General features: G+C 45.0%; 2 protein-coding genes across 11 annotated transcripts in view; both read right to left on the reverse strand.

The window, feature by feature from the left end:
- The window catches only part of ERICH3 (glutamate rich 3), a 49,566-nt gene extending 40,043 nt beyond the window's left edge, over positions 1–9,523 (reverse strand). For 3 of the 5 annotated variants that reach the window (XM_068953559.1, XM_068953560.1, XM_068953557.1), the window contains exons 1-3: positions 9,338–9,523; positions 2,956–3,049; positions 609–734 (exon numbers count right to left, since the gene is read on the reverse strand). In XM_068953559.1, the coding sequence (XP_068809660.1) occupies positions 609–734; positions 2,956–3,049; positions 9,338–9,357 (240 nt within the window). In that variant the 5' untranslated portion in view covers positions 9,358–9,523. Of the gene's footprint in view, positions 1–608; positions 735–2,955; positions 3,050–9,139 lie in introns of all 5 variants that reach the window. The other 2 variants (XM_068953562.1, XM_068953561.1) reach the window with 1 other exon arrangement.
- A 1,192-nt stretch (positions 9,524–10,715) lies between these two features.
- On the reverse strand, positions 10,716–20,546 carry CRYZ (crystallin zeta). 6 transcript variants are annotated; one of them, XM_068953566.1, is made up of 10 exons: positions 20,434–20,546; positions 18,987–19,120; positions 18,487–18,639; positions 16,829–16,992; positions 15,998–16,049; positions 13,821–13,970; positions 13,278–13,379; positions 13,089–13,184; positions 12,624–12,811; positions 10,716–11,547 (listed from the first exon to the last, which is right to left on the reverse strand). In XM_068953566.1, exons 2-9 carry the CDS (start codon positions 19,095–19,097, stop codon positions 12,650–12,652), a joined length of 990 nt encoding a protein of 329 aa, XP_068809667.1. In that variant the 5' UTR covers positions 19,098–19,120; positions 20,434–20,546; the 3' UTR covers positions 10,716–11,547; positions 12,624–12,649. The 6 variants fall into 6 exon arrangements, with proteins under 6 accessions (XP_068809667.1, XP_068809664.1, XP_068809665.1 ...); XM_068953563.1 differs by having other exon boundaries at positions 10,716–12,811; positions 20,434–20,538; XM_068953564.1 differs by lacking the exon at positions 20,434–20,546 and adding an exon at positions 20,121–20,191 and having other exon boundaries at positions 10,716–12,811.
- Between the last annotated feature and the right edge of the window lie 115 nt (positions 20,547–20,661).

Genomic DNA, 20,661 nt, shown 5'->3' on the forward strand with positions numbered 1-20,661 from the left:
CTTTGTCTGTGTGGCAACAAAACACTACAGAAAATCTTGCCCTTAACTAGTGTAATATACTCTGTAAGAAAGCATTTGTACTATAATGACTGGTGCCCTGCAGAGGCCAGTAAGATCACCATCTCCTCAGTACTGAGCTTTCTCAGGCCAAGGCTTAGCATATGTTACAAAAGATGTAGCATCTGATAGAATGAACTCTAAAAGCAATCAGTATTCAGTGAAACTGCTAGACCTGGTCTCTCCCGTGCAGCAGCTTGTGCTACTGTTTCCACCTGTAGAGAACGCTCAATTTGGCAGCGCTGCACAGGCTTCCACTAGCATATTGTCCCACTCTTCAGGTGGCTACAGAAGCCCAGTAAGCGAGCCACTAGGACAAGCCCAGGACAGTGCGTGTACAAGTGACGGCATGGTATGACAACTAGATGCCAGTGGAGATTTCATGGGGGTTCCTCAAGCACAAAGAGAGCAAGTCTTTGCCTCCAGCACGAGAGTGCCTTTCATGGGAACACCAGGCACAGCTACAGAAAACAGCCCAGTGCTAGTTAACAGTCACTAGCTGTCAGGAGGGAAGTGTCTGAAAAGACTTACTTATCACCGGTAAATCATACCTCCATGTCAAGGACCTTATGAAATATGGCCTGAGCCAGGCACTCCTGTACATATTTTTGATGATCCCTCCTCACAGCATTTAGCTGGTATTCTTTCTCAGATATTATTCTTCCACTTTTTGAGATCTGCCGTGAACAAATAAAATGCAAGTAAAGAGAAGAGGAAAAGACAGAACAAAGTATGTCCTAAACATAGCACAACATCCCAGGAGGACAGCCTTCCCATCCCAGTTAGCCACCATGTCTGCTCTTGCCCAGCCGCTGGACCCCACCTTCCCAGCACAGAACCGTAGTTTCTTCAACCCCATGGGCCCCTCCAGCCAAGAGGAGGGAGCAGGAGAGAAGCAGTCACACTTCATAGCAGCTGAGGACTCAGCCTTACTTGTGGGCCATTACCGAACTCAGCAGAGGGGAATTAACTACTTGCCTCCTACCGTGTAAGGGCTGCATCTGCCTCTGCTAAACAGAGCCATGCGTAGGAGTGCCTCAGTATTTTTAAACGTATTCAGCATGTCCACCTTCACCAAATCCTTCAGTTTCCCAATAAACACTCTTGAAAAATAAAACTGAAGCTATTTAAACCACCGCTAGCATCAAAAAGGCAACTGGAGTTTGCTAAATTCATTAATTTCACAAGCTACAGCTTAGATTTCACAGTTTCTAAATCTCAAGAGAATCAATCTGATTCTGTGTAATCACAAATTGAGAGATTTTTGCAGAGGCCTCCAATAAGCAAACAGAAATATGAAAAAAACATACTGAATTTAGCATAACTGTCCAAGAAATATTCTCTTCTGCCTAGAAGTGCAATACAAGTAGACACACATACATTCTCTTATCAGCATAACTTTGTAGTAATATGGTGCCATATGTAATGACTTCCTGAAACTGCCACAAGCTCAGGGCTACACCAAGGCTAATATTTGCCTACATCATCAGTCCATGTCGGCCACTGTTTCCCGTTCCACAAATGTAAGTATTAGGACCACTGCATCATGTAAGGGGATTACGTGCACTATGAAGAGTCACAGTTTCAAATACATCTTTTTAAGTCTTTCAGAGCTCATGTGCCCTCTACTCCAAACACTACTTGGAGAATTGCTGCAACTCCCAAAGTCCTCTCTTGTTCACTAGAAGATGCGCTGTCTTTCCCCTGCTGAAATGTTTCATCTTATACACACACCGCACTCCATCATCTCCTCCCACCACCGTAGAAAAGTGGCTAAGTCCAATAATCTCCCATTTTAATATGGAGTTGCGTGTTAGACAGGAGAACTGTCCCATTCATAGCAGGAACAGAACCATGAAATTAGTGTCGTTTGACTGTACTAGCTCTGGGCAGTATCACTTACCTCTTTCAGCATGCCACTGTCATTATACTATCACACTAGTATGGGCAGGGAATTAGTGATACTTGGGCAGGCTGTGGGTGCAGAGAGCAGGCTTTCTACATGTCCCCAAACCTGTGCTCCTCAGCAGCAGTTTCTCTCACCATTCAACTACAGATTCCTATCAGTCCTGCTGAGGACTGGGGGTAGATGCCGGAGGGAAGCCACAGCACAAGGCAATGCTGGAACACACAGCTTCTCTGCCAAAGCCTCTGCAGCTTCGCTGTTGGAACCTTTAACCAGCCCTTCCTACCCTTTCTGTGCTGCTGGGGTGCTGCAGGCAGCGGTTGATCAGGGCTTTGCATTAGGGAACAAGAGTCTCCAACTTCTCCTTCCCAGGCTACTGCGGCAGACAGCCCCGCACCCTGTCCCTGGGCAGGCAGACAGGCCAGAAGCACACTGCAAGCTGCGGCACAGACGCAAGCAAACGAGGCTGTGCAGCAGTAACACATGGGGCATCACTGTCCACCCTCAGCCGCGCACCCTCTCGATAACGAGTGGCCATCTTTATAGCACCCTGTGGTCCTTAGGCCTCGACCCTGAAACGTGCTCAATAGCAGCTGCAGTGCTCCCTCAGCTATCACTGGTGTCTTTAAAAACACTTTGCACCTGGACTAACACCCTGAGCTCAGTTTTACTTGCCTTTCTGCCCTCTCGGCCTGATGTACCACCCCTTTGGCCCTGGGGTATCCTGCTGACACTGGGTGATAATAATACAGCGGGTAATGTTTGGATTAAACAAACTGGCTCTAAGTCGCAACGTGATCACGTGGCCTTGATGTGGCACAGTGTAACTTCACGTGTTTGGTTAAATGGTCAGACTCCTACCAATGGCAACCTCTCTCTTATACAAAAAACAATGCAACCATCAGTGTTTTGTCTTTTGCAATACGAAAAGAAACACAGAATTCTTTTCTTCTTTTCTGATATAGCTATAAAAGGAAACTTCTCAGTCTCACCAGTCCTGATCTCTGCAGATGCCGTCTTATCCTCCTATTGCTGAAATATCCAGCCAAGTGTTTGTCTGTAAGGCTGTTGTAGGTTGCAAGAAATCTGAAATGAAATACAGATGCCATATAAACCCTTTTGACAGCCTAATTATTACCTTTTGCTGAAGTTATAAAGAATCACCCAATAGTTTCCTGCACAAAATGCTGTCTTGAAGACTCATGCCCACCATTTTGTCAGATAAATGCCCATTAAATTATGTGAAAGTAACATCCCATTGCTCTGTGAAGATTCACATCACAAATAACTGACTGCAAATAGGATAGAGCAGCCATTGGAACATGCAGCTTCAAACAGCGTACCACCCGATGAGACACAGGTTTTACCAGAGCCCAGTTTCGAAGTTCTCATTCTAGAACAATTCCCATAAGGGCTTCCTCAAATAAGAAACTTTGAGATTTGGCAGTTTAGTACAAAAAACGCCAACAGCATCAACGGCCATGCAAAGTGTGGAGCAGATTCCTGGATGAGCCTACCGGGAGCTGATGCCAGGTTCACGGCTTGCCTACGACTGATCCTGGCAGAAATACATAAGTATATTGCCAATCACCAGAGACACAGACTTTGCCAAAGTCCGGCTTCACTGCGCTCCTTCCACTGCCCTGAGCTGTCCATTACTCCTCTTCTTTCTGCTGCCTGGTAAGCGGTGATGAATCAGGCAGCTGTGAAGCCTCTGCCAGTTTTAGCACAGACTTGTAGAATAACTTATGCTGGACAGGACCTCCAGAGGTCATCGAGTCCAACCTCCTGCTGAAAGCATATCATATATCAGACTTTACCTACACAAAGGAATCTTCCAGCGGTCTTCACGGGCAGCTCTCGGCCATTATTAGCTGCTACGTAGCACAAAATGGAATTAGCAGTTCAAAAAAATTTCTTTCTTCAGTTCTTAAGCAGAAACTTCTAGCACCAACAAATAATTACAGCATAACATGGCTTCCATAACATTTTCATTGGTCTGAAAATTAGCATGCATGTTACCAACCTAGGTGCAAATCTCTGCTCTGATGAAGGCTACTAAGGTATTTTCAGTCCTAGCCTCCATCAGTATCTGTATTTACATTCTTTTTTAAGGCACCTGCCTCTTTAATATTCCTACCATTACAGGAAGTACATATCAAACTCATCCCTTGGAACATCTAACACAGAAACCAAGTGGTTTCAACTCCAGGTGTCTAAAAAATAAGCGTAAGCCTTCCTTCCTGTTTTGAACCACTTTCTCAAATAGAATTCAACTAAGTGACTGTTAAAACGTTGCCTGGCCGACCGCTACATTTTAATGATCAAAAGCCTGTTTAAAGAAATAGTCCTCCTTTTGGCTTTAAACCAGCAGAAATCAGAAACCACACAAGAAAATTAATTCATGACAGAGATTAAGAACCACCCTGTCTACTTGAGGGACTGTATATTACAGCACAATAGTGACTTTTTTTTTTTTTTTAAACAACCAACCTTGTCCTACAAAATATTTGTAAACTGACTGTAAATTCAATTGCACAAGATTTGTACAGGGTAAGAGTCACAACTTTTGTGGTACTTACAGGCTACAAAGTATATGTTATTGTAGCATGCTTTTGCTGACCGTTAGCTTATATCAGCAGTTTGTCTGAAGCGCAGCTGGCATTGATGACGATCTCTTTTGTCCTCTAAACACAGCTACTACATTTTACTAAAAAACATCAGATCTACTGCACATGCCTGATTTGCTCAAGCTAAATAAACAACAAATGCACTCTGCAAGAAACAGAAGAGCTTGTGTAATAGGTCAACAAGTACCCTCGCGTCTAACACTGTCTACACAGATGAGGAGCCTGACACACCACTGCTCTGACAGCCCACGAGCAGCAAAGACACAGCGAGGACGAGAGAACACCAAGAGGAACGTGGGGGCCTTCTCCCGTCCATCTGTCCTTTCAGCATCTGAGTCACCTTTTTGTGGAGAATACGCTTTATGCTGAAAGGACAAGAAAGAGTCTTTATCAAAATTAGGACATCAGAAGACAGCCGAGTAGTAAAAAGTAATGGCTCCCTTTCAAGAGCCCAACCTCCTCCGGCTTAGCAAACACAGATGCTGAACTCGTCATTCAGTCCAACATTAACCTACGCAGGTCAAAACTAAGACCTAGAACTCTTTGCCGCAAAGCGCTCTCAAAATTTTAGGGACCAATTGCTCTAACGCGTCATTCAATCTAAAAGACTTTTGGGACTACCTTGTTGTAGTGGGCAGAATCACGGGCTTAGACCACTTTCTGCTTCAAGTTTTCCCCTGTAAAGGCCCCTAATTTAGGGGTGCTCAAGTCCTACCCACATTCAGAGCAATGAAAATGGGCCCAAAATCAAGCACAAGAACCTCTCAACTCTTTTCCCAGTTCTCACGTCAATATACTAAAGATTCTCTTTAATGCATACCCAGGACAATTCAGAATGAACAAATTGCATCTCTCCTTCGACACGTTGGTGAAAACCAGTAAGATCAAGAAGCACGCAGAATCAGAGAGGGGGCCAGAGGTGGGGGCCCTTCCTTGCGCCACCCAAGCCTTGGCATGCTGTGCAGCTCTGGAAAGCCGGTAGAGCTAAATCACTGCAGCTACCAAAGATCAGAGCTTCCAAAAAATCAAACCTCAGCTATGAGTTGAACACACAAAGTTAAGCACCTGTAATAGGAAAGACGTTTTTAAATAGCTCTTAGCACAACCTTATTTTACTTCACTCTCTGGAAGACAGCACTGATAAGAATATAGGTGACAATAGGTTTAATTTTTTAATACTCTAAACCATTCAATTTTGTAAAATTTATATAATCAGACACATATTGCATAATACAATCATATTAACCTATGGCTCTTTAGATAGGATGTATTTTAATTACATAATGAGAGATCCCTTTTGTTTCCTTTTGCTTTAAATGCCACTGTACCTCCATTACACATCTTTCAATAGGATAATTCAGGTTAAATTTCTATTGCTAGTCAGAGTTACCATATACAAAAGAAAGAAAAATTAAAAAATAAATAAATAAAGGAAGTGATGACAGACTTATGGGAAGTTCATAATCTCACAGGTAGCCTACCAACAATAAATTAAAGTTTAAATAGACTATTTGGTTTACCCTGTTATGCATGTTAAACAAACACTGGTACTGTAGCAACTGTTTTACATTACTTTCTTAATCCATTGATTGCATTTGCATTCGAAATGGCCAGACTACAGATATTACGGCAAGTATTGACTTACGGTATCACCTGGCAATTGTATACTGAGGCAGAAGTGAAATCGAATCCAAATCCTCCTTTTTTTTTTTTTTTTTTTTTTTTTAAACTCCCTTCCCATCTAACAGTCTCCTTGTAGGTGCATTTTCTCATTTAAATTACAAACAGACTGTTCCTCAAAAATGCTGAATTTAAATTCAAAGTTCAAATGGGTATTGAAGGAAAAAAGGAAACGCCTTGAGGCTGAACCAACACCCATTGAAACCACTGGAAAAACCCAGCTGAACTGAGTGGGCTGAGCCTGAGCTCTCTGCCCGGCCGGACGTCTTGCCTGATGGAGCTACGCAGAACACCCCAAGTAGACTGGAATCCAGTCTAAACGTACTAAGCAGGGGCTGGCCCTGCAGGCCTTTGCTCCTCTGGAAGTACAGCTTCTGTAGAGATTACACTTTTCATATTTCTAAAAGCAAAATGTGAACAGTCAGAAAACTTCCTCCTTTTCACCTGACTAAAATTTTAAAGTGCACAACAATACAAAATAGGGGGAAACAAAGAAATCTCCAGGCTTACATATACTTGTTATTAACCAGCCAGTTTAATTGGAAACAGAGCTAACTTCTGGAGCTCAGTTGACCTGGGCCTGCCAAGAAGGGGAAGAGCTGCCAAGGAGCTCTCCCCTCTGTGAAGCCATCTGAACACAAAGACTTTCCGGACCACCCCAAAGGGCAGGCAGCTAAGCCAAGCAGCTTCCTTCCCCAAGGCAGGCAATCTCTCAAAAGTCATCACGTGTGGAGTATGTGTTTTATACAGCTCCTTCACGGCCTCTGAGAAACCTCACACCTGATGCCTTCTGGAGCAGCTGTCAAACGCGGAGGCAGACTCACTCCATCGCCAACATCTGGCTATGCTTCATGCGGACAGCTTGGCCTTAAATCATTTGAGACAAGCAGCGTTTCAGTTCTTACCACTCACACTTCAGTATCGTTTACACTTCTAGGATAACATCTTAACAGCCCATTCAGAAAAATAAATTGCTGTCACTGGAGCCATCTCTTCTTTTTTCCCTTTAGAAAAAGTAATAAATTAATAAAGACAAGTACAACTGCTCAGATTAACTGGTGGAAAGAAGCTATAGAAACCAAAAGAGGCACAATTTATTTTGCTATTTAAAAAATGTATTGATGGGCTAAAGTGAAACATACAGCCCTCCAAAACCACCCAGGAGAATTGCCTCTGCAGCCGCAGGGGATCCGGCTGCACCAAGGACAGAGTACAAGTTTCACCCACGCTGCTCGCGGCTTCAGCTGACTTCTCGCACTCTCTTGTGGGACTCAGTGAAACAGTTTCTTTTTTTTTTTTTTGGCAATCCAGCAAAGCCAAAAGACTTGAAACCACTACTTGATGCCTAATTGAAGCAAAACACATAACATACTACAGCTGATGACTTTGATTTTGGTAAATTAAAGAACTGCCCACTTGGAACTCTATATCCTCCATGGTTTTCATGTGCAATATCATTACCAACTATTTTATCAACAGTATCTGTTTTCTATCAGCTTAGAGTGCATTATACAACATCTTAAAAGCCAATGCTGTGTATCGCAATGATTTTTATGACCACTCTTACTGATTTGAAAGGATATTAGAAGAACGTCATCACAGGCCTCCAATATTAGTTTTATAAATCAAATCTTCATGGTTAACCATTTACAGTGTAATCAAGTCAGAGGCTGCTCACTAAAAAAATAATCTAAGAGAGCAAAGCTTCTGTTATTTATTGGAAGAATCATAGGAAATTACATCTCCTGCTTTGTACTGACAACTGGAGTTTATTGCCACTCTTCCACTTAAATTACAATGAGAACAAACAGTCCCAGCCATGATGGGCAACGCATTCCTAACTTTAATAGGCTACCTTTGGACTTCCTCAAGACACAGCTGTGGCTTCTAAACACAGCTATTAAGTTTCAACTACTACCGCATTCTTTACGGGAAACCATGCCAGAACACCACCATCGAATCAAAACTCACTGAAGTCAGAGGACCACCTAAAATTTGTGGTGATAGGGCTTTGGATTATGTCAATAATTGATTTTTTCCAACCCCACAAAACCCTTAAGCACATGTTCAGTTTTACTCAAGTGATAACTCAACCAAGTAAACGGGGAGGCCACGGCCTCTCAAAATCGCATCGTATCCCTGCTTACACATTTGCAGGGCCTCCGCCTCAGCCCTGGCCATCTGGTCTCAGCCAGACCCTCAGAAGTCTTTCTCCAGGGTACACATACCACGCCCCACTCGGGCTCTCCTTCCACAGGCTTCACACCGCTTTTCTTTTTTTTCCTCCATCTAACCTAACCTCTATAATGGCCAAACCACTGAACACTGAAGATTCTTTGCCCAGATACTCATTGAAAACCTTATCACTTATTTTGTGCCATCTCCATCCTTGGAGGCTTTCAGGATGAAGTAACCTCGTCCGATCCCATAGATGACCCTCTCAGGAGCAGGAGATTGGACTAGACACCTCCAGAGGTTCCCTCCCAGCCCCAACTATGTTATGATCCTATGATTCACTTGGTTTCCAGAAGGGATTAAATCCAGCCTGTGAGGAGCAGAGGCAAAACCCAACACGTGCTGGTCTGCCCCCATCCATGTCAGCATACTCTTTATTAGCCCCAGCTCTGCAATGCTCACTGTTTTCAGTGTCAGATACAGATCACATTCACTTCACAAATATTTTAAGGAATACAGACAACCAGCTACAGTGACATTGTTTCCGAAAAACTGAAAGAACAACAGATACCATCTGGAGCGCAGGAGAGCCTTTCATGGTAACTAGCATGAAAGAATCCTCCAAGAACAAGGTTTTAAATATTGTTTGGAATTCTATATATGAAAATCTCTTTAGTGAAGAAATACATACTGCCTGACGCCCCAAACGGCCCCGGGCAGCCGGTTCTGCTCCTCAGACGCGGCGCTACTGACGCGGCTGCTTTTTCCCCATTTCCCTAAGGAAACAGACCCCAAGCAAACCAACCAAGCCCACACCGCCGCCTCGCCAGCGGCGACGGGGGACGGGGGGAGCGGTTCTCCTCAGGGCGCCGCCGCCCGCCCCGCTCACCCCGGCCGCGGGCCGCTCATGGCTGCGGCCGCGGGGCTGCGCCGGCCCAGCCCGGCCCGATGCGGTGCGGTGCGGTCCGGTCCGGTCCGGTGCGGTTCGCTGCTCCGCTCCGCTCCTGCGCTGCCGCGAAACCCCGCCGCCGCCGCGTGCCGCCGTTGCTAGGGCACGGCCACGCCGTGACGCGCCAGGGGGGGCGGGCGGAGGCCTCCCAGCGGCCAATGAGCGGGCGGCGCCTGCCCCCCGCCCGCGCGGGTTGGCTCGTCCCTGGCGCCGCCCCGCCGCCGGCTGCGGTCGGGCGCGACATGGCGGGGGCGGTGGGAGGGTCGCGACATGGCGGCGGGAGGGGCGGCGGGTCGGGGGGAGCAGGGGGTGGTGTCGCTGCCCGCCCGCCACGCGCAGCCGCCGTCGGCCGGGGACGCGGCTGCCGAGTCCCGAGTCCCACCTGCGCTGCCCTCTACCCCAGCGGCGCTGGCGCCCGGCCTCCCGCCGCAGCAGGACCGCGGCCGCCAGGCGGGGCAGCTGGCCCGGCCCCTCCCGTCCCATCTCATCCCATCTTGTCCCATCCCATCTCATCCCGTCCCATCCAGTCCCATCCCATCCCGACCCGTCCCATCCCGTCCCATCTCATCCCATCTTGTCCCATCCCATCTCATCCCGTCCCATCCAGTCCCATCCCATCCCGACCCGTCCCATCCCGTCCCATCTCATCCCATCTTGTCCCATCCCATCTCATCCCGTCCCATCCAGTCCCGTCCCATCCCGACCCGTCCCGGCCCATCTCATCCCATCTTGTCCCATCCCATCTCATCCCGTCCCATCCAGTCCCATCCCATCCCGACCCGTCCCGTCCCATCTCATCCCATCTCATCCCATCTTGTCCCATCCCGTCCCATCCAGTCCCATCCAGTCCCGACCCGTCCCATCCCACAGAGGCAGTGCCTCCTCGGGGGCAGCGAGGCCGAGAGATGCAGCCGCCCCTCGGCCCGAACCGCCCCACACCCTGCAGCCCCGTCCGCACCTCCTGCCCCGTGCGAGGCCGAGCGCCCGGCCGGACAGGGCGGCCGAGCCGCGGCCCCCGGGCCAGTGCAGCGCCCGCGGCGGGGCGGCTCGTGCAGCCGGGTGCGCCCGAAGGACAGCGCCGAAGCGAGGGAGGGGGCGAACGCGGGCGCTGAGGAGCGGGGCTGCTGCGGCGGGGGCGCCTGGCCCATCTGCACCCCCCGCGGACGCTGGCCCCACTGGCAGAGCGTGCTGGCCGCTCCGGCCAAGGGCCCCTGCCGAGCCCCCTTCGCTGCCAAAGCGCTTCCTAGCTCGGCATAGAGCCTGGCGAGTAAAAGCCCGGGAGGCGGGCACTGCTGAAAGAAGTCCATGCAGCCTAGTATTTTTGTTTGCATCTTTATTAAAAATGCCATCCAAAACCCTTAAAATATCTCATTACATACCTAAGCAGGGCCCTCTTTGGCTTAGTATATTTATAATACATTTGTAAATATTTCACAGCATCATCTAAAGAGGTTCACAGGGAGTAATTTAAGAAAATTATTTCTAAAAAACAACACTGATCTAAAGAACTATCAAAGTCTGACATGATCTAACTTTACTTAAATAAGCTCATAAGCCCTTGGTAAATCAAAATAACCTTTAACCTCAGCTTTTCGGTTCAATACCCTGCAACAACTTGGTGTCATCTGAAGGACAGGTCAACCATAGGCACAAAATAAACAACGTTCATTTTACCCACTGCAACTCAAACAGATTTTATACCGAATGTTAAAAGTGTGTCAATTCTGGAGAAAGAGCCTCTGCTAACATCGCACTCCGCTCTCAGCGGAGAAACGAGAAAAACCACGAAGGAAGATCACAGTAACAAAGCTTGAAACCAGCTCAAGATCACTTGAAGTTTACAGCTAACATGAAAATATTCCAAGTGATGCTTTAGACACGTGAAACATTGCAGAGAAACAACAATTCGAGGATTCAGAGACCCTGAGGAAGGCAGAACAGACCGTAACCGCTGGGCACAGCCAACAGCAGCACGTAACGGCCCGATCCAGGACCGTGCTGCGGACGCCAGGGCTTGCATCTCAGCGGCCCTCGTGCTGCAATCCCTTCCACGTGCCTTGTGCCAGCCCTGCAGTTACTAATGACTAGTCCAGACCTATTAATGCGCCCTGGGAAACTGGCAGGGCAACTGCTTCCTCAGGGAAACGTACCTAGCACAAACGGGCAAAACAAAATTTAAACATGGAGTATATTTTAATACTGATGCCTCCTGCAAAGAGCACTAACTGGCAATTAAACTAAGATGGCTGTAACAATTCTAGGACTAGTCCTAGACTTCCGTATTGAGAGAGAGGGGGAAAAAAAGAATGAAAAAAGCCCAAACAACAAGCTCCATTCATCTCCATACCGTTCTGAGACAACTACTGAAAGTCTTAGTAATCGTCAGATCTCCAAATACTAAGATCTCACTGGATTACGGCCTTTTCAGTTTATGCAGATAGCGTGAATTCCTGATATTCAGAAAAGCAGGGCAGCCTCCCTCTTCTCTTTGGAGCAAGGGATTCAGGTAACTTTAAGAAAGGCCACAGAAAGAATTGAAGTCTTTTCTACCCAAACATTTTCCCATTAAGGAATCAGCCGTTTCTGCCAACATGATCGGTTGCAAAGTAGCAAATATTGGCACGGTTTCAGACTTATTGTCCCTTTGGATTAACTGGGACACTTACGCTTCAGACACTAAGTCGGGTACAGCAAAAGAAAACTGCCTCTGTTTACACACCATGCGTGTTTGAGAGACTCTTTGGCCATCATTTGAGCTGGAAAGTGAACTATTTTGATATTCAAAGTTATGATTCCAAATAAATTCTGTGACAAAAGTTGAATGAGACAAATTTTGTGGCAAAAGAATTTACAGAGACCTCATTACACGCGTTTTTCAGCCTGCCTAAAAAGGCAGGCTGAAAGCTTCATTCTACACTACCTACTGCTTTCCAGCAGCCTGAACACAGTTTCAAGTAGAGCATTGAGTCAAGTTCTCGCTTAGGTGTTAGCTTCCCCTCTGTCACAAGGCTACGCCAGCAACGCTACTTTCATATCAGACAAAAAAGCTACAAAAATATCTTTAAAGTATATGCAACTCTGCTTATTACAAACAGAGGATTAACAGGATTGTTAATGAAATATATGCGAGTCAGCCTCTGCTGTTACTCTCAAACCTGATCAATAGTATGTTTTGCAAAATATATTCAGTGAATCATGTAAGCAAAGGTGCAATTAGAACACCTACCAAAAAAAAAGAAAAAGAAAAAGACGTTATGGAAGGAGCACCATCTTTCCTCGAGCACCACTGCAATGAATAATGTCTTCATGAGCCTTAGCTACATCCTGCAATGGATATTCGGAGCCTATTCTTGGTTTCAGCCAGCCAGCTTCTATACCATCAAGGACTGCTGCTGCACATTCATTTCTCTCCTCCTATATATAATAAAGACAACATTTATCATAAGGCCTGTACATTTTAGAAGAGTATTAAATATTTATGTAAGTGCTAAACCAAATTTTACAACTCAAAAATATTGTATGAGGTTCTGAGAGTAAATCAAAATGTAAAGCAATGAACACAAATTATTTACAGTGAAATTATGCTCTTATCCCTGTTTTTTAAAATAGATAAACTATTTTAACTGGAATAGGGAGGTATTAGAACAGGTCGACAAGACATTCTTTAAAATAAAAGTGGTTATTTTCTTACCTCAGTTGCAAGAAATAGACCGACTCCTATTATGCTAGTTTCTTTACTCATAGTGTCTCTTGGATTTATCTCGACAGGACCTCTACAGCCCACAACCTGTTACAGCCCAGTTAAAACACAGTTTAAGTTATAACTGTTGAATTGGATTGCCAAATACACAAACTCAAGTCAATGACAGAAAATACTTACCATCACCCTTCCTGCACAGGACAACAGATGCAAGTCGGCAGCAAGATTGACGTTAGAGAGCATTTCTATTATTATATCAACTCCTTTCATCCCTGTGTATTCCTATATAGGATATAACACATTCTTAACATCACTCCAATTCATGTTTGGATGCCTCTGCATATATCTTATGCTACTGATGACAAATTTTATAGTTCATTATTTAGATTTCATATACAGCCTTTATACTAAGACTGACAGCTAGTAAGTTTACTCTATTTTGATATGGTGAATATAATTAATTTTGACACGCTATCATATTGTGATTTGCTGAAATGGAAGAGCTTCTAAATGCCATTGTCTGAGAAGCAAGCTCAGATTCTCCCACCTGCAAAAGTTTTCTCTTGTGTAGAAATGAAAAAGGCAGTATGCTATTGTTCCTACATAATTCTACTTTCAAAAATTTCAGCAAACAACTTTTCACATTTTACAAATGCTAGTAAGAAAAATATATATTACATCACCTAGGTCTGATACATAGTTACCTTAATCTTACATAGTTACCTTGATCTTCTCAATGTAATTAGCTTCTCTGTGATTAAATGCTTGGTGAGCACCATTTCTCAGAACCGTGTTCATGCCTTCCTCAGTTCCTGCTGTACCCAAAACCTTTAAACCACCAGCTCTGGCAATCTGACATGCTGCTATTCCCACCTAAGGGGGGTGGGAGGGATGGGGAAAAAAAAAAATCACATCTCTGTCTTTAATATCTCTTTCTCTATATTCAATTTAATATATTCTACCAGCGACTTGAAACATAACCATTTAAAAACTTGGCCTGAGAACTTTTTTTTTTTTTGGGCCACAATAAGTAATCTGGATGTTAAGGCTAGCCAAATAATCTTTAAAAATAAAAGATGTTTTCATAGGCACAATGAAGGGTTTTTTTAAATAGCTATCTGCATTTTATACAAATCCATGTAGAATGTTGCCTATCTGTTACAGTTGGAACATACATATTTGAATGTAGAAATATATATATCTATATATACACACATTGTATAAAGCCAAATAAAACAGTCTGCACCGCCTTCTCTTCCTAGAATCATCTGCCACTGATACCAGCATTACATACTGCAAAGAAAATCTGCTAGTACCATTCTTATTAACACTACTTTTGCATTTTCACAAACAGAGGAAATGATACCTTTAGAAACCACATTTGCAGAGTCTCGTGCCCATCTGATACTTCAGAAGATGTTCAGAGATGAGGGACGCCTTCATAAAAACCTGACTTTGTCTTCTATGATCTCTTAAGGCATAGCAGTACCAACTCTTGGTTTTGCTTAGTTTCCACGGCACACACCAACCATATAGCTCAATACTTCCTCCAGGATTGTTAAAATATGCACACTTTTATATTTTTGGTGTTAAAAAATAAATGAAGCAAAGGAGACCCCCAAAACTCCATTCTGTGGCTCTGCTATTAAAACTTAGGCATGTGAGTACCACACAAAGTAAACGGAGAGTCTCCGGGAAAAAACGCACCATGACCTGTCACAATCCCCCATGTTTGGCCAGGTTCTAACTAACCTGTTCTGTTGGTCAAATGCGACCTTGTTTTTCAACAGCAGATCACCAGTTTTCAAAAAAATGAAAAAGTAAATACCAGCAATTAAAATACATCATTATAATACATCATGAAACAAAATTTTCAGTGAAAAATTCAAAAGGAGACACATTTTTAAGTATCATTACGGAAATCAGCATCACTTGAAAGAAGAAAAGATGGAGCACAAACTGTCTTTGCACTTCAGCATATGCTAGACATATCTCACTGCTTCTGCAAATATTCCCATAAAAAAGGTTACAAAACCATACAAAAACGGATTTGCAAAACATGCTATTACTAGATGTAATATATCTTTTACAGAGCCATATAAAGTAGGTAAGAATAGAAACAGCACATTTAGTTTATGGGGGAAAAAAACAGGACACCAGGCTGAATGCCATTCTCGTATCTGACAGAGATCTGAATTCCTCCTCCCATGAGACTGTTACAATCACCTCTTTGCTGTCAACCAAATAATTCAGGAAACTTGACCAGTTTAAAATAGCCGTTCTGTCCTTTAGCAGAAGTTGAGCAAGAAAGTGCAGAATGTGGAAGACAAACTAGAATGTTATGTGAAAGTAATTTAATAGTAAAGAGATGTGAAATTGGCTTGTCGTGGAAAAAAAAGGGGAGGGGAGGAAACCAGATGTGTAATACACATATTTTTCAGACATGAATTTTCATATTCCAGTATCTTTCTCCTGTGCAGCTAGCTGTTAGCCAATAGATAAAAATATCCCAGAAATGCGTAGTTGTTATGCACCAGCGATCTCAGAGAACTAAGAACATCTTGTACCTGTCTTAAAACTGCAGCTTTTTGCTCTTAGCTTTGTCTGAGACAGACTGGCTATACAGCTTCTGGATCAACTTCCAACTGCAGCCGTATGCTCACTACGCAACCCTCTGTATTAGTGACCTTACACAACCATGTAAGGTCGAGCAGTTTATAGTTACTTCAGAAAATAGGGTCTGCTTTAAAAAGAAGTATGCTAAAGCATCTGAAAGGGAAACTTAATTTTTTAATCAACTTCTTGATATAGATGCAAATGTAAATCACATCACAGCCAAAAGCAGATACAAAGATAGAAAAGAATGTTTCTTACAACTTACAGTTTCTTGAAATACTTACTCCCCCACTGGCACCATGGACTAGCACACATTCCCCTGCTTTGGCACGTCCTCTGAATGACAAAACAAATTATTGTCATTATGACTAAAATAATCACAAAATATCAGATTACATATAGGGAAATTAATCCCTTCTTTCTCACTAGTCTCACGCAGCAATTAACAAGGAAACAGTATAAACCATACAATTCATGAATTTAAGTAATATGCAAATTATGCCACTATGCAACTAGCAGCAAGTAACAGCCTGGTACTGAAACCCAATTCCAGGTCTTCACCTGTTCCAGATCTGAAAATAAACCGCACCGGCTCCAATCATTTGTTCTACCAAACTAAACCTGATTTCCAATCCTAAGCTCTCATCTAGCGGACAAGGAACTCTGGCTTCTACTCATCACCCTGCTCTGCAGCGACAGGCCGGACCACACGCACAACAACTGCAGTATGTTAATCACTCCGGCAGCGGCTGGTGAAGTAAACACACGGGTCTGCTCTGCAGCGCGTTGCCGGTTCAATTGAGAAATGAGCTCTAGTCTCATTTCTCCTCCCCAAGTAAAACACTGATGAGTACTGAGAAGAGTGACAGGTTGTTATTTATCACCTGATACAAAACTGAAGGAGCCTTTCCAAGAAATACTTAACAGAAGAATACGGTCAGTAACCTCTAGGTCACAGTTACCTGGCAGTTCCATCAGCATAACAAACTTAACTTACGTCTTTTAATCGCTCCACACCCACTGATCACCCCTCATTTTACAGGACAATGAAAGTATGGGCTTCATTATTTTAAATATTCAAAAGCAAAATACATAAGCTAGATTTGGCATCTTACTTTTGGAAAAGAGCACGGTAAGCAGTGAAATAGGGTATTCCAATTGCTGCACCTTGCTTGAAGTCCAATTTATCCGACAAAGGAAAGACTCTGTTAACTGCAGCAACTGTGTAATCTGCATATCCACCAGAGATGGTATCAAGAGTAAAAACCCTGTCACCTTTCTAGAAAGGGAGGGAAAGAAAATTATTAATAATTATTAATAATTTCCCTTATCTTTTCCTTAATAAACATTAAGAATCAGTTCCCCGAGGTTTAGTTTTTCTAACAGCTTTTCTGTTAAAATTCACAGAGCTTTTTATAACTGCTAATACATACAATAAATGCAACACAAACCACGTATTTAGATTTAAGAGTCATAATTATATCCCCTGCTCTGCAGTGTAACATGCAAACCTACTGCCTCATTAACATTAGCATTAATGAAATGAAACACTAAAGAATTCCATCCACAAAATACAAATGAAAAACTTCAAAACGTTTTACAATGACCACAGAAACAGTTCTTAACTATTTTCATTTAAAAAATATATGTACATCCTTAACATACCTAAGGCAGCTAAATATTGCCACTGTTCTTCAACAGGGAATATTCGGAGCAGCAGTTCAGCAGGTTATGCGGGAAGTGCATCTCTCAGCGTACTTTATGTGTGTGTGCATATGTGCGCGTCTAAAACTTATTTCAGTCCTCAGACATCAGTTATTACCTACCGTGCAGAAATCTGTGTGACAGTACAGCTATTTCTCAAGTATTATGAGTTTGCAAATGAAACAGATTGGCTGGCCCCTCTATTCCACATTTTCAAAATGTTTCTCTAGAGCAACTATTGCTCTCATCTTCTCTCTCTTTCATTCTAGCAGAAAGCATCATGAGTTTGATAAGAAACAGAAAGCAAACATAATGGATATATGCGATACAAAAATATGAACAAGCATGATCCTTCCCTCTGGGTAACAAATCTGTCATCGCTCAAGCAACAGTCACACAAATTCAAAGCGAGGAAATTCTGGCATCTTTTCCTCAACACAATTTTAACTACAATTTTTAAGTTTGTCTGAGACAACAACCTAATGACTTGAAAGGAAGAACTGATCTAAAAACTCAGTAAACCTCATAGATATCTTTTAGCAATTGCAGAATTTCCTTCTCCTGTCCCAAGAGTCTTGGACTACAGTGATAAAGTATTTGAACAGTCTTGCCAACAAACATGTAATTCAGATAGAGTTTTTTTAGAGGTCAGTAAAACAAAAGCTATTCCCATTTTCCCACAACTTTGCCAAAGTTTTTTCAGTTCCGCATGAAATTATTACCTCAAACGGGCAGCATCCAACTTTTAATATTTCTGTGATGTTAAATGAAATACTTCTGAAACACAGCTTTTGTACAGCAGATCTCACTGCTTTATAGGAATAGACTGAAGTGCCACTTCTGAAACCTTTTAGCTCTTCAGGCTTCACGGAAGCGCGAAAAACTTCCCCACGGTTCAGTCTGCGGACTCCAAATTGCCAATGTGATTCTGCTGTGTGTTTGTAACAGCCAATGAAGGTGTAATCCTCTAGATGAAATGCTTTTAGGCAACACTTTTGGCTACAATAGTATAGTAATCATGCAGGAAGATGCATAACCAAAATCCCCTTAAAACCCAAAGTATAAATACCTTGAATGCAGTCACATGTTCCCCAACACTTTCAATAACACCAGCCACATCTGAGCCAGGAGTATAAGGTAAAGCTGGTTTTCTAGCATAAGTTCCAGAACGAATATATGTCTCCACAGGATTTACCCCACAGGCGTGGACTTTAATTAATACCTGAAAAAGAAGACACTTGTCAAACAGTAATTAAAAAGATTTAAAACTTAGAATCCACAACAGCGTATTAAGACATTTCAACTAAAAAATAGAGTCAGCAAAAGCTTACTGTTGGACTGAAAACATTTTCAGAAAATCCTTTATATGGAATATGTAACTCATATAATAGTAAAAAATAAAATAAATAAATAAATAAATAAAATGTAATGCCTGAGGCAGTATGTGAAGACGCTGATCAACCGCTACATATTCAGGATGAAGTTAGGCTTTGTACAATTTACTTGGTTCCCACTAGAGATGGGATATCATTTGATATTATTATTTCACTTCAGAGAACTCATTTATACCTGATTTTCTTTTGGAACAGGAATTAAGACATCTGACTGGAGTTTCAGCACTTCAGGGCCACCAAATTCAAGAACTCTGACAGCTCTCATCATATTTCTTGCAGTTGCCATAGTACTTTGAATTATCTGAATATCTGGGGAAAAAAACGCAGAGAATACATTACTGGCTTCACAATTTACATTGTACCTTCAAAATAAAGGAATCAAACAACCTCCTCTCAAGCAACTGATTAAATCAAGGCTCACTACTGATTTAAATTTTTGGCCTTTCATTTTACAAACCCTGCAAAAGGCAAAAAATTAACCCTATCCTTTGTATGACTTCATGGGTATGAAAGAGAGTCACACGCGAATAAATTGTCTCTAGCGGTATTTCTGCAACAGCTCCTGTGAGCACCGCACCGGCTACCACATCTGCAGAGATGCATGGCACTTCGGAGAAAACCACCGGTAATTTACTGTTATGCTCTTAAGAAATAACTTTTGAGTTTCCAACAAAAAGCCTTTCATATGTTGGCCAACGGGCTAATCTAACCAATATTCCAGTGCCTGTTCCTGCTTACTTTTAATTTATAGGCAATTATCTTTGAAAGGTCATGGCAACCGGGAAGGCGTCCAGAGCCTGGAAGCCAAGCCAGCACCGCTGCCATGGTGAAGAATGGCAAGCAGTAGGAGCCAGGCGACGGCAGGGCGGTCAGCCCCACCTCCGTCCCGCCAAGGGACGGGCAAATCGTCCTGGGGACAACTTCCAAACACCTGCAGGGCATCTGGCAAAGGGGAAATCGCACCCAACCGACCCAGCGGCCTCCTACGCGGAGGCGACGGACCGGGTGGGCGAGGGGAGAGCGGCGGGCACGGTCTATCCCAGCTCGAGCAAGGCTTGTGACCGCGTCCCCTAACAGCCTGGCGCGCGAGCTGGGGACGCCAGGCCGCAGCAGCGGGCAGCCAGCCGGGCTGAGAGCGGGCTGAACAGCGCGTGCTCGGAGCCGCGCCACGCAGCAGGACCGCGTTTCAAGAGGGCCAGGGGCCGCGCAGCCCCCGGACGCCCTGGTGGCGACCAGCGGCGCCCCTGCGGCCCCGGCCTCTCGGCCCAGCGCCAGGCTCCGAGCCCTCCGGGGCAGCCTCCTCCCGCACCGGCTCCCGCGGCCGGGCCCACGGCTGCGGGGCCACTGCCGGCCGCGACAACGGCCGCCAACGGTCCCCAACGGCCGCGGCCCCCGCGCGCCCCCTAGCGGCTCCTGGACGCGGGCGACGCTCCCGCCCCGCCCTGCGTGACGCCGCGCCGTGGCCCCGCCCCCGCCCCCCGGGTGGCCCCGCCCCTCTCCCCTCACGCCCCCCCCCCCCCCCCCCGGCGGGCGCGGGCGGCCCCTGCCACCCCCAGAGCGGGCCGCGCCACGCCGCGCCTCGGGCCTCCGCCGTCCCCAGGGCGGCCGGCGCCCGCACCCACCGCGCCACTCCGGAGCGGCTCGGCTCTAGCGGCGCGGCGCGGTGCGGTGCGGTGCGACGCGGCCGGGCCGAGCAGCGCCGCTTCGGGGGCGGGGAGGGGCGGGGCCGGGCCGAGGGGCGGGCCGGGCCGGGCCGCGCGCGTCCCGGAGCGTTGTGTCCATCGCGGGCCGCCGTCGAGGGGCGGTGACGGGCGTGTCGCGCGCCGAGGCGTTGTGTCCGCCGTGGGCTG

Source organism: Struthio camelus, chromosome 8 (assembly GCF_040807025.1).
Source record: "Struthio camelus isolate bStrCam1 chromosome 8, bStrCam1.hap1, whole genome shotgun sequence".
Lineage (NCBI taxonomy): Eukaryota > Metazoa > Chordata > Aves > Struthioniformes > Struthionidae > Struthio > Struthio camelus.

Bases quoted from the DNA above. Each gene is read 5' to 3' on its own strand.
- CRYZ (XM_068953566.1), bottom strand. From the start codon at position 19,097: ATGGCAACTGCAAGAAATATGATGAGAGCTGTCAGAGTTCTTGAATTT. The intron at 16,050-16,828 runs GTAAGATGCCAA...TTTGTCATTCAG, and splicing joins TACCGTGCTCTTTTCCAAAA to AGGACGTGCCAAAGCAGGGG. The intron at 13,185-13,277 runs GTAAGTATTTTC...GGGCTGTAACAG, and splicing joins CCTGTGCAGGAAGGGTGATG to GTTGTGGGCTGTAGAGGTCC.